General features: G+C 42.0%; 1 protein-coding gene and 3 pseudogenes across 1 annotated transcript; all 4 read right to left on the minus strand.

Moving 5' to 3' along the window:
* Positions 1-406: 406 nt before the first annotated feature.
* LOC139916061 (protocadherin alpha-3 pseudogene) lies at positions 407-2,800 on the minus strand (annotated as a pseudogene).
* A 1,116-nt stretch (positions 2,801-3,916) lies between these two features.
* Positions 3,917-6,310, minus strand: LOC144542402 (protocadherin alpha-3 pseudogene; annotated as a pseudogene).
* Positions 6,311-7,431: 1,121 nt separating this feature from the next.
* On the minus strand, positions 7,432-9,825 carry LOC139916062 (protocadherin alpha-3 pseudogene; annotated as a pseudogene).
* Positions 9,826-10,805: 980 nt separating this feature from the next.
* LOC139916063 (protocadherin alpha-3-like) lies at positions 10,806-13,202 on the minus strand. The gene has a single exon (XM_078289001.1). The coding sequence runs from the start codon at positions 13,200-13,202 to the stop codon at positions 10,806-10,808; it is 2,397 nt and encodes a 798-aa protein (XP_078145127.1).
* Between the last annotated feature and the right edge of the window lie 211 nt (positions 13,203-13,413).

Raw genomic sequence — 13,413 nt, forward strand, 5'->3', positions numbered from 1 at the left:
TACAACACTTTATAACAAGCATTTCAATAAATCTCTAATAGAAGTGCCGGCCAGTGAAACATTGCTTTTCGTTTGGAAGAAGATTAATTTTCCTCTTTCTCCCCTGGAGATCGTACACAACACATTCAGACGCTTGTTGCAGCACCATGGACAGCGGTATACTTCACAAATAATAGTGGCTGAGAAGAAAAACTGACAAAGAAGAGAAGTGTCAAGCCACCAGATTGTCTTAAATTTAGTGCTCTCTTTTAACAAAAAGGCAAAGTCCATTAAAAATGCCTTTTTTTAATTCTTAGCATAAAATCATTTAAGTTAAAAGTAAAGCATAACAAATGGAGGGATATCTTTTTCACACTTGGCTCTCGACAGTAAAGTAGGGAAACGATGGAGAAATATTTCTGTCTCGTCATGCTCTTACCTTTTCTTTGCTGGGTAAAGTCTGAGTCCGGTTAAAAGTGTCTCCTCCGTTAATACTGATCAGCTCCGCATCTACAGGCGGAAACGGCGCGGGAAAAACCACTACGTCACTCTTCAGTGTGTCTGAGCTGAAACACACGTCATACTGCTGAGTAGATTTAGAGTAAGACCAGCTCCCGTCAGGGTGGGTGGTGATCATTGGGGCGTTGTACCTGCTGAAACTGCCGTCTGTCCTGTGGCATTTGACAGCTATTAAACTGATGAGGCTCAGTAGAAAGATCACTGACACCGACACAATGGCGATCAGCAAATACAGGTTTAAATCAGAGAAGCTCTCCTCCTTTATCGGCACGTGTCTGAATTGAGTCTGGATGTCAGCTGTGCTTTCAACCACCACTACATCAATAGACACAGTAGCTGACAGGGAGGGTTCTCCGTTATCACAAACCAACACCACCAACGGGTGAGATTTCACGTCATTGTCACTCATTCGCCTCTTAGTCCTGATTTCCCCGGTGCTGGTTCCGATTCGGAAGAGGTTGGTTCCCTTGGGATCAGAGATGTGATAAGAAAGCAGCGCATTGTAGCCAGAGTCTGCGTCTACAGCCCGGATCTTGGCCACAAAGTAGCCCGCTTCAGCAGAATAGGGAATGTTCTCACTGTTAACGGAGCCGTGCTCAGAATAGGGCGCGAGAATCCCGGGACTGTTGTCATTCTCATCCAGGATTAAAACGTTCACAGTCACGTTGCTGCTGAGCGGGGGAACACCAGAGTCTGTGGCCTGAACTTTAAACTGGAACGTTTTTAACTCCTCAAAGTTAAAAGACTGCAGGGTGACTATATCTCCAGTCTCTGAGTTGATGTTTACCATTGTAGACAGCGGCAGTGAGTTACTATTACTGTCTAAAAATGAATAGCTCACCTGGCCATTTTGATCGACATCAGCATCAACTGCTGATACTGTTTTAATGGTTGCTCCCACTTTACTGTTCTCTTTCAAGTAAACATTAATCATCGGCTCTGAGAAGCGAGGCGCGTTGTCATTGACATCAGAAACGTGAACAGTAATGATACTGGTGCTGGAGAGAGGTGGGGTGCCTTCATCAGTTGCAACGATAGTGACATTGTACTGGGCCTTACTTTCTCTGTCAAGCTTCCCATTGACTACTAACGAATAATATTTTTTGTAGTTTGTTTCCAATTTAAAGGGAGGTTCATTTACGATAACAGCCTTGACTTCACCGTTTTTCCCACCATCTTTATCCAGCACAGAGACAAGTGCAATAGCAGTACCTACTTTAGCGTCCTCCTTCACTGTGTTCAGTAGTGACGTCACAGTGATCTCAGGAGCATTGTCATTTAGATCAATTACTTCTACCAGCACTTTACAATGAGCAGACATCGGGGGTTGTCCTTTGTCACTGGCCTGTGCGTGAATCTCAAACGCAGGATTTTCTTCATAGTCGATCTCACCTTTCACTAAGATTACACCGGTTTTAGGATCAATTTGAAATACATCTAATACGTGATCCTGACCTTTACTTCTTAAAGAGTATTCTATTTCACTATTTAAACCTTCATCTGCGTCTGTTGCGTTCAAAATTAACACTGTTGTCCCCGTTGTCAAGTTCTCCAAAATTTGAGTTTTATACAAAGAACTACTAAACACTGGAGGGTTGTCGTTATTATCTAAAACATTGATTATGATTTGTGATGTTCCCGACTTGGGAGGAGTTCCTCCGTCTACTGCCGTCAATGTGAGTTTTATACTAGGCTGTTTCTCGCGGTCTAAAGATTTCTGCAGCACTAGCTCGGCAGATACACTCTCTCCCCCTTTGTGTATTTCTAAAGAAAAATAATCATTCGTATTGAGCTTGTATGTATTTACATTGTTCGTACCAACATCCACATCTGATGCCTCTATCAGTCCAAATTTCACTCCTGGTAAAGTACTTTCAGCAATGTTAAGAGACTGTAAATGCTCAGAGAAAAAAGGTGCATTATCATTTATATCTAAGACGTTTATCTCTAAACCATAAAGCTTCAATGGATCATTGATTACGGCCTCTATATTCACAGTACATTTTGTAGCCTTCGCACAAAGCTCCTCACGGTCTATTCTTTCATTGACATAAAGAAGACCAGTCTTTAGATTTACGTCGAAATATTTTCTCTTTGATCCGGTAACAATCTGAAACATCCGGGACTCCAAATCCTGGACATTAAGATTAAGATCCTTAGCGATATTTCCAACAGAAGTCCCCGGGTTCACCTCTTCTGATACGGAGTAAGAGAGCTGCCCAGACACCGCTTCCCAGTAACAATCCAGCAGCAAAACCACTAGATATATCTCAAAAGGGCTCCTTCTGCTCGAGAACAACATAATTATATTCAACGTGAACAAAGCATAGATCCAAATCTGACCAATATCGTATAAAAATCAAATTAAGAGCGAAATACACTAATCCACTCTGTTTAATGCCAACAGGAAAATGGTTGTCGCACCGTTCTCTCTCGCCTGCATTTCTTTGTAACAAAGCCCTGAGAAACATCATCCTCCTCTGATTCTGGGAGGAGCCTCAAACCTCCAAACAGAACGTCCAAATGTGATGGTCTACAATGTCCCCATGTGGTCATTTGAAATAACTACATTCAGGAGCAAACAACTACAATGGAATGACTTGTATTCTGCTGAACACCAATGTTTTTTGCATACGAACCAATCTCATACTACAAAGTAGAGAACATAAATGTGTTATTTATCACACGGCTCATTCAACTTACCAAAATATGACTGCGATACAGCCTACCTAAATATAGGCTTTGTTTTGTTCTTTCTTTCAGAAAAGATAGATCCTCAACTCTTTCTGATATACAGGATATTGAAACAGAAAGATAGACCATAATTGAAATGAGGCAATGTACACGGTAACGCATTAAAGCAAATAAAAAAGTACAGGAAGAAGGCAGAAAATGTATGACAAAAAAAATAATATATTTCGTTATTTTCCAACAAAACAAGTAACAAACTGAGGGTAATGATTTTATCCAAATAGACATATTGCCTAAAAATGATGAAATTGGTGACATGCAACACTGTATAACAAACATTTCAATAAATCTCTAATAGACGTGGCGATCAGTGAAACATTGCTTCTCGTTTGTAAGAAGACTAATTTTCATCTTTGTCCCCTGGAGATCGCACACAACACATTCAGACGCTTATTTCAGCAACATGGACAGCGGCCAACACATATAATGGTGACAGAATAACGGGCAAAGAAGAGATGTATGTCAAGCCACCACACTGTCTTCAGTTATATATTAGTGCTCTCTTTTAACAAAAAGGCAAAGTCCATTAAAAAATACATTTGTTGTTGACTTCTTAGCATAAAATCATTTAAGTTCAAAGTAAAGCAAAACAAATGGAGGGATATCTTTTTCACACTTGGCTCTCGACAGTAAAGTAGGGAACCGATGGAGAAATATTTCTATCTCGTCATGCTCTTACCTTTTCTTTGCTGGGTAAAGTCTGAGTCCGGCTAAAAGTGTCCCCTCCGTTAATACTGATCAGTTCCGCATCTACAGGCGGAAACGGCGCGGGGAAAACCACTACGTCACTCTTCAGTGTGTCTGAGCTGAAACACACGTCATACTGTTGAGTAGATTTAGAGTAAGACCAGCTCCCGTCAGGGTGGGTGGTGATCATTGGGGCGCTGTACCTGCTGAAACTGCCGTCTGTCCTGTGGCATTTGACAGCTATTAAACTGATGAGGCTCAGTAGAAAGATCACTGACACCGACACAATGGCGATCAGCAAATACAGGTTTAAATCAGAGAAGCTCTCCTCCTTTACCGGCACGTGTCTGAACTGAGTCTGGATGTCAGCAGTGCTTTCAACCACCACTACATCAATAGACACAGTAGCTGACAGGGAGGGTTCTCCGTTATCACAAACCAACACCACCAACGGGTGAGTTTTCACGTCATTGTCACTCATTCGCCTCTTAGTCCTGATTTCCCCGGTGCTGGTTCCGATTCGGAAGAGGTTGGTTCCCTTGGGCTCAGAGATGTGATAAGAAAGCAGCGCATTGTAGCCAGAGTCTGCGTCTACAGCCCGGATCTTGGCCACAAAGTAGCCCGCTTCAGCAGAATAGGGAATGTTCTCACTGTTAACGGAGCCGTGCTCAGAATAGGGCGCGAGAATCCCGGGACTGTTGTCATTCTCATCCAGGATTAAAACATTCACAGTCACGTTGCTGCTGAGCGGAGGAACACCAGAGTCTGTGGCCTGAACTGTAAACTGGAACGTGTTTAACTCCTCAAAGTTAAAAGACTGCAGGCTGACTATATCTCCAGTCTCTGAGTTGATGTTTACCATTGTAGACAGCGGCAGTGAGTTACTATTACTGTCTAAAAATGAATAGCTCACCTGGCCATTTTGATCGACATCAGCATCAACTGCTGATACTGTTTTAATGGTTGCTCCCACTTTACTGTTCTCTTTCAAGTAAACATTAATCACAGGCTCTGAGAAGCGAGGCACGTTGTCATTGACATCAAAAACGTGAACAGTAATGATGCTGGTGCTGGAGAGAGGTGGGGTCCCTTCATCAGTTGCTACGATAGTGACATTGTACTGGGCCTTACTTTCTCTGTCAAGCGGCCCATTAACTACTAACGAATAATAGTTTTTGTAGTTTGTTTCCAATTTAAAGGGAGGTTCATTTGCAATAACAGCCTGGACTACACCGTTTTCCCCACCATCTTTATCCAGCACAGAGACAAGTGCAATAGCAGTACCTACTTTAGCGTCCTCCTTCACTGTGTTCAGTAGTGACGTCACAGTGATCTCAGGAGCGTTGTCATTTACATCAATTACTTCTACCAGCACTTTACAATGAGCAGACATCGGAGGTTGTCCTTTGTCACTGGCCTGTGCGTGAATCTCAAACGCAGGATTTTCTTCATGGTCGATCTCACCTTTCACTAAGATTGCACCGGTTTTAGGATCAATTTGAAAAACATCTAATACGTGATCCTGACCTTTACGTCGTAAAGAGTATTCTATTTCACTATTTAAACCTTCATCTGCGTCTGTTGCGTTCAAAATTAACACTGTTGTCCCCGTTGTCAAATTCTCTAAAATTTGAGCTTTATACAAAGAACTACTGAAAACGGGAGCGTTGTCGTTATTATCTAAAACATTGATAATGATTTGTGATGTTCCCGACTTGGGTGGATTTCCTCCGTCTACTGCAGTTAATATTAGTTTTATACTAGCCTGTTTCTCTCGGTCTAAAGATTTCTGCAGCACTAGCTCGACCCCCACACTCTCTCCCCCTTTGTGTATTTCTAAAGAAAAATAATCATTCGTATTGAGCTTGTATGTATTAACATTGTTCTTACCAACATCCAAATCCGATGCCCCTATCAGTCCAAATTTCCCTCCTGGCTCAGTACTTTCAGCAATGTTAAGAGACTGTAAATGCTCAAAGAAAAAAGGTGCATTATCATTTATATCTAATACGTTTATCACTAAACGATAAAGCTTCAAAGGATCATTGATTACGGCCTCTATGTTTACAGTACATTTTGTAGCCTTCGCACACAGCTCCTCCCGGTCTATTTTCTCACTGACATAAAGAACGCCAGTCTTGAGATTTACGTCGAAATATTTTCTCTTTGATCCGGTAACAATCTGAAACATCCGGGACTCCAAATCCTGGACATTAAGGTTAAGATCCTTAGCGATATTTCCAACAGAGGTCCCCGGGTTCACCTCTTCTGATACGGAGTAAGAGAGCTGTCCAAACACTGCTTCCCAGTAACAATCCAGCAGCAAAACCACTAGATACATCCCAAAAGGGCTCCTTCTGATCGGGAACAACATAATTATATCCAACGTGGATAAAACATAGATCCAAATCAGACCAATCCCGTCAAAAATCAACGTAAGAGCGAAATACAACAATCCATTCTCTGTGCATTTGTAACGGCCAACGGGGAAATGGTTGTCGCACCGTTCTCTCTCGCCCTGCGTCTCTTTGTAACAAAGCCCTGAGAAATATCTTCATCCTCTGAATCTGGGAGGAGCTTCAAACCTCCAGAAACAATCGTCCAAATGTGATAGTCTACAATGTCCCCATGTGGCCATTTGAAATAACTGCATTCTACAACTACATTCAACATTAAACAGCTACAATGGAATAACTTGTATTCTGATGAACACCCATTTTTTGCAAACTAATTTCATACCAAAAGACAGAGAACATAGATGTGTAATTTATCACACGGATCATTTAACTCAACGCAATATGATCGCGATGTGTTTTATTTATTTATTGTTGGTTTTTGTTTTTCAGAATTAAGGATATACCCTCACTTATTTCTGATATACAGGATAATGAAACAGAAAGCTTGGCCCTACGTGAAATTAGCAGGTTACGTGGTAACGCAGTAAAACATGTTAAAAGAAAATGTATAATGACAAATAAACATGAAAATATTTCCCTATTTCCCAACAAAACAAGGAACAAACTGAGTGTAATGATTTTATCCAAAAGGCATCTTGCCTAAAAGCGATGAAATTGGGAATTCACCATTCACCAGTTAATACCAAGGATATTTAGAAATGCCTAATAAGCGTACCGGTCAGTGAAAGATTGCTTTTCGATTGTAAGGAGACAAATTTTCCTCTTTCACCCCGAGAGATCGCACACAACACATTCAGACGCTTATTTCAGAACCATGGACAGCGGTATACACATGTAATAGTGACTGAGAAGAAAAAGCTGAAAAAGAAAGGTGTATGTCAAGCCACCAGATTGTCTTCAGTTATATTAGTGCTCTCTTTTAACAAAGAGGCAAAGTCCATTAAAAAACGACATTTTTTGTTGACTTGTTAGCAAAAAATCATTCAAAGTAAAGCAAAACAAATGGAGGAGCATCTTTTTCACACTTGCGACTCACGACAGTAAAATAGGGGACCAATGGAGAAATATTTATTTGTTGTCATATTCTTACCTTTTCTTTATTCGGTAAAGTCTGAGTCCGGTTAAAAGTGTCTCCTCCGTTAATACTGATCAGTTCCGCATCTACAGGCGGGAACGGCGCGGGAAAAACCACTACGTCACTCTTCAGTGTGTCTGAGCTGAAACACACGTCATACTGCTGAGTAGATTTAGAGTAAGACCAGCTCCCATCAGGGTGGGTGGTGATCATTGGGGCGCTGTACCTGCTGAAACTGCCGTCTGTCCTGTGGCATTTGACAGCTATTAAACTGATGAGGCTCAGTAGAAAGATCACTGACACCGACACAATGGCGATCAGCAAATACAGGTTTAAATCAGAGAAGCTCTCCTCCTTTGTCGTCACGTGTCTGAACTGAGTCTGGATGTCAGCTGTGCTTTCAACCACCACTACATCAATAGACACAGTAGCTGACAGGGAGGGTTCTCCGTTATCACAAACCAACACCACCAACGGGTGAGTCTTCACGTCATTGTCACTCATTCGCCTCTTAGTCCTGATTTCCCCGGTGCTGGTTCCGATTCGGAAGAGGTTGGTTCCCTTGGGCTCAGAGATGTGATAAGAAAGCAGCGCATTGTAGCCAGAGTCTGCGTCTACAGCCCGGATCTTGGCCACAAAGTAGCCCGCTTCAGCAGAATAGGGAATGTTCTCACTGTTAACGGAGCCGTGCTCAGAATAGGGCGCGAGAATCCCGGGACTGTTGTCATTCTCATCCAGGATTAAAACGTTCACAGTCACGTTGCTGCTGAGCGGAGGCACACCAGAGTCTGTGGCCTGAACTTTAAACTGGAACGTTTTTATCTCCTCAAAGTTAAAAGACTGCAGGCTGACTATATCTCCAGTCTCTGAGTTGATGTTTACCATTGTAGACAGCGGCATTGAGTTACTGTTACTGTCTAAAAATGAATAGCTCACCTGGCCATTTTGATCGACATCAGCATCAACTGCTGATACTGTGTTAATGGTTGCACCCACTTTACTGTTCTCTTTCAAGTAAACATTAATCACAGGCTCTGAGAAGCGAGGCGCGTTGTCATTTACATCAGAAACGTGAACAGTAATGATGCCGGTGCTGGAGAGAGGTGGGGTCCCTTCATCAGTTGCTACGATAGTGACGTTGTATCGGGCATTACGTTCTCTGTCAAGCGGTCCATTAACTACTAACGAATAATAGTTTTTGTAATTAGTTTCCAATTTAAAGGGAGGTTCATTTACGATTACAGCCTGTACTAAACCGTTTTTCCCACCATCTTTATCCAGCACAGAGACAAGTGCAATAGCAGTACCTACTTTAGCATCCTCCTTCACTGTGTTCAGTAGTGACGTCACAGTGATCTCAGGAGCATTGTCATTCACATCAATTACTTCTACCAGCACTTTACAATGAGCAGACATCGGGGGTTGGGCTTTGTCACTGGCCTGTGCGTGAATCTCAAACGCAGGATTTTCTTCATAGTCGATCTCACCTTTCACTAAGATTGCACCAGTTTTAGGATCAATTTGAAAAACATCTAATACGTGATCCTGACCTTTACTTCTTAAAGAATATTCTATTTCACTGTTTAAACCTTCATCTGCGTCTGTTGCGTTCAGAATTAACACTGTTATCCCCGTTGTCGAATTCTCCAAAATTTGAGTTTTGTATAAAGAACTACTGAAAACGGGAGCATTATCGTTAATATCTAAAACGTTGACGGTGATCTGTGATGTTCCCGATTTTGGAGGATTTCCTCCGTCTACTGCAGTTAATGTGAGTTTTAGAGTATGTTGTTTCTCTCGGTCTAAAGCTTTCTGAAGTACTAGATCGACCCCCACACTCTCTCCGCCTTTGTGTATTTCTAAAGAAAAAAAATCATTTGGACTGAGCTTGTATGTATTAACATTGTTCTTTTCAACATCCGAATCCGATGCACCTATGAGTCCAAATTTCCCTCCTGGCACAGTATTTTCAGCAATGTTAAGAGACTGTAAATGCTCAGAGAAAAAGGGTGCATTATCATTTATATCTAATACGTTTATCACTAAACGATAAAGCTTCAAAGGATCATTGATTACGGCCTCTATGTTTACAGTACATTTTGTAGCCTTCGCACAAAGCTCCTCCCGGTCTATTTTCTCATTGACATAAAGAACGCCAGTCTTGAGATTTACGTCGAAATATTTTCTCTTTGATCCGGTAACAATCTGAAACATCCGGGACTCCAAATCCTGGACATTAAGGTTAAGATCCTTAGCGATATTTCCAACAGAGGTCCCCGGGTTTACCTCTTCTGATACGGAGTAAGAGAGCTGCCCAGACACCGCTTCCCAGTAACAATCCAGCAGCAAAACCACTAGATATATCCCAAAAGGACTCCTTCTGCTCGAGAACAACATAATTCTATCCAACGTGGACAAAACATAGATCCAAATCAGACCAATCCCGTCAAAACTTCAAATTAAGAGCGAAATACAATAATCCATTCTCTATGCATTTGTAACAGCCAACGGGAAATGGTTGTCGCACCGTTCTCTCTCGCCCTGCGTCTCTTTGTAACAAAGCCCTGAGAAATATCTTCATCCTCTGAATCTGGGAGGAGCCTCAAACCTCCAGAAACAACCGTCCAAATGTGATGGTCTACAATGTCCCCATGTGGCCATTCGAAATAATTGCATTCTACAACTACATTCAACATTAAACAGCTACAACGGAATGACTTGTATTCTGATGAACACCCATTTTTTGCAAACTAATTTCATACCAAAAGACAGAGAACATAGATGTGTAATTTATCACACGGATCATTTAACTCAACGCAATATGATCGCGATGTGTTTTATTTATTTATTGTTGGTTTTTGTTTTTCAGAATTAAGGATATACCCTCACTTATTTCTGATATAGAGGATATTGAAGCAGAAAGCTTGGCCCTGTGAAATTAGCAGGTTACGTGGTAACGCAGTAAAACATGTTAAAAGAAAATCGATAATGACAAATAAACATGAAAATATTTACCTATTTCCCAACAAAACAAGGAACAAACGTAATGTATGATTTTATCCAAAAGGTATCTTGCCTAAAAGCGATGGAATTGGGTACTCACCATTCACCAATACAAAGCAATTTTAGAAATTCCTAACAAGCGTGCGTGAAACATTGTTTTTCGATTGTAAGAAGACTAATTTCCCTCTTTGTCCCCTGGAGATCGCACACAACACATTCAAACGCTTGTTTCAGCACCATGGACAGCGGCATACATATATAATAATGACTGAGAAGAAAAGAGGTGTGTGAGAACTTACCAGATTGTCTTTAATTATATACTATTACTCTCTATTAACAAAAAGGCAAATAGTTGGAGAAATATTTCTATGTTGTCATGTTCTTACCTTTTCTTTGCTGGGTAAAGTCTGAGTCCGGCTAAAAGTGTCTCCTCCGTTAATACTGATCAGTTCCGCATCTACAGGCGGGAACGGCGCGGGGAAAACCACTACGTCACTCTTCAGTGTGTCTGAGCTGAAACACACGTCATACTGCTGAGTAGATTTAGAGTAAGACCAGCTCCCGTCAGGGTGGGTGGTGATCATTGGGGCGCTGTACCTGCTGAAACTGCCGTCTGTCCTGTGGCATTTGACAGCTATTAAACTGATGAGGCTCAGTAGAAAGATCACTGACACCGACACAATGGCGATCAGCAAATACAGGTTTAAATCAGAGAAGCTCTCCTCCTTTATCGGCACGTGTCTGAACTGAGTCTGGATGTCAGCTGTGCTTTCAACCACCACTACATCAATAGACACAGTAGCTGAAAGGGAGGGTTCTCCGTTATCACAAACCAACACCATCAACGGGTGAGTCTTCACGTCATTGTCACTCATTCGCCTCTTAGTCCTGATTTCCCCGGTGCTGGTTCCGATCCGGAAGAGGTTGGTTCCCTTGGGCTCAGAGATGTGATAAGAAAGCAGCGCACTGTAGCCAGAGTCAGCGTCTACAGCCCGGATCTTGGCCACAAAGTAGCCCGCTTCAGCAGAATAGGGAATGTTCTCACTGTTAACGGAGCCGTGCTCAGAATAGGGCGCGAGAATCCCGGGACTGTTGTCATTCTCATCCAGGATAAAAACGTTCACAGTCACGTTGCTGCTCAGCGGAGGAACACCAGAGTCTGTGGCCTTAACTTTAAACTGGAACGTTTTTAACTCCTCAAAGTTAAAAGACTGCAGGCTGACTATATCTCCAGTCTCTGAGTTGATGTTTACCATTGTAGACAGAGGCAATGAGTTACTGTTACTGTCTAAAAATGAATAGCTCACCTGGCCATTCTGGTCAACGTCAGCATCAATTGCAGACACCGTTTTAATAATTACTCCTACTGGACTGTTCTCTTTCACATAAACATTAATCATGGGCTCTACAAAAATGGGTGCGTTGTCATTGACATCAGAAATGTGTACAGTAATAACGCTGGTGCTGGAGAGAGGGGGAGTTCCTTCATCAGTAGCTGTGATGGTCACGTTGTGCTGAGAGACACTCTCTCTGTCTAGGGGCCCATCAACAACCAATGAATAATAGTTTTTGTAATTTGTTTCGAGTTTGAATGGAACGTTATTATTTGTGATCTGACATTTTACTTCACCATTTTTGCCACCATCTTTATCGAGAACTGACACAAGAGCAATAGCAGTGCCTACATTAGCGTCCTCTTTCACCGTGTTACGTAGTGACGTCACAGTGATCTCAGGAGCATTGTCATTTAAGTCCACCACCTCTACGAGTACTTTACAATGAGAAGACATCGGTGGCTGGCCTTTGTCACTGGCCTCTACACGAATCTCAAAGGCCTTTCTTTCTTCAAAGTCTATATTGCCTTTTACCGTAATGGTACCCGTTTGATGTTCAATTTCGAATATATCAAGTATGTGGTCTTGATCTTTGCTTCTCAGAGAATACACAATCTCACTGTTTAGGCCTTCATCTGCATCGGTGGCGTTCACAGAGACTACTGTTGTGCCTGGTGGTGTGTTTTCGGGAATTTGAGTCTTATACAAAGATTTGCTGAATACTGGAAGGTTATCGTTATTGTCTAAAACATGAATAACAAGCTGTGAGCTACCAGACTTCGGAGGATTCCCTCCATCTACAGCGGTCAGTGTCAGTCTAATCACAGGCTGTTTCTCTCGGTCTACAGCTTTCTGCAGCACTAACTCGGCAGACACACACTCCCCTGTTTTGTGCACTGCCAAAGAGAAATGTTCATTCTGGCTTAATTTGTATGTGTTGACTCCATTTTTTCCCACATCTGCATCAGTTGCCTCAGATAAAGCGAATTTCACACCTGGTAAAGTACTTTCTGCAATGTCTAAATTTTGTGATTTAGCTGTAAACAATGGAGCATTATCATTTACATCTAAAATGTCTACTTCGACACGATAAAGCTTCAATGGGTTATTTATCACGGCCTCTACACTTACTGTACATTTGGGTTCCTCTGCGCAGAGCTCCTCTCTGTCTATTTTCGCATTGACGTAGAGAACCCCAGTCTTAAGATTAACCTCGAAAAATTTTCTTTTTGATCCGGTAACAATCTGAAACATACGGGACTCCAAATCTTGTACATTTAGGTTAAGGTCTTTAGCGATATTTCCAACAGAAGTCCCCGGGTTCACCTCCTCTGAGACGGAGTAGGAGAGCTGCCCAGACACCGCTTCCCAGTAAAGATCAAGCAGAACAAGCACTAGATGTATCCCAGTAGAGCTCCATCTACACGGCAAAGACATAGTTCTATCCAGCCTGAACAAAGCATAAATCCAAATTGCCAATCCAGGTCAAATATTTCAGACAGTAAGGAAGATATCAGTCGAAGTGAGCTTTAAATACAGACGGTATAGACGAATCTGTTCTTCCCTCGTCCGTCGTCTCTTTATAACAAAGCCTTCAGAAATGTCCCTGCCATCTGAAAACGGGAGGGGCCTAGATATGCCAGAGAGT

Source organism: Centroberyx gerrardi, chromosome 16 (assembly GCF_048128805.1).
Source record: "Centroberyx gerrardi isolate f3 chromosome 16, fCenGer3.hap1.cur.20231027, whole genome shotgun sequence".
NCBI classification, from domain to species: Eukaryota; Metazoa; Chordata; class Actinopteri; order Beryciformes; family Berycidae; genus Centroberyx; species Centroberyx gerrardi.

What these genes read in the sequence shown, in the direction of transcription:
- LOC139916063 (XM_078289001.1), bottom strand. Translation starts at nt 13,202, where the DNA reads ATGTCTTTGCCGTGTAGATGGAGCTCTACTGGGATACATCTAGTGCTT.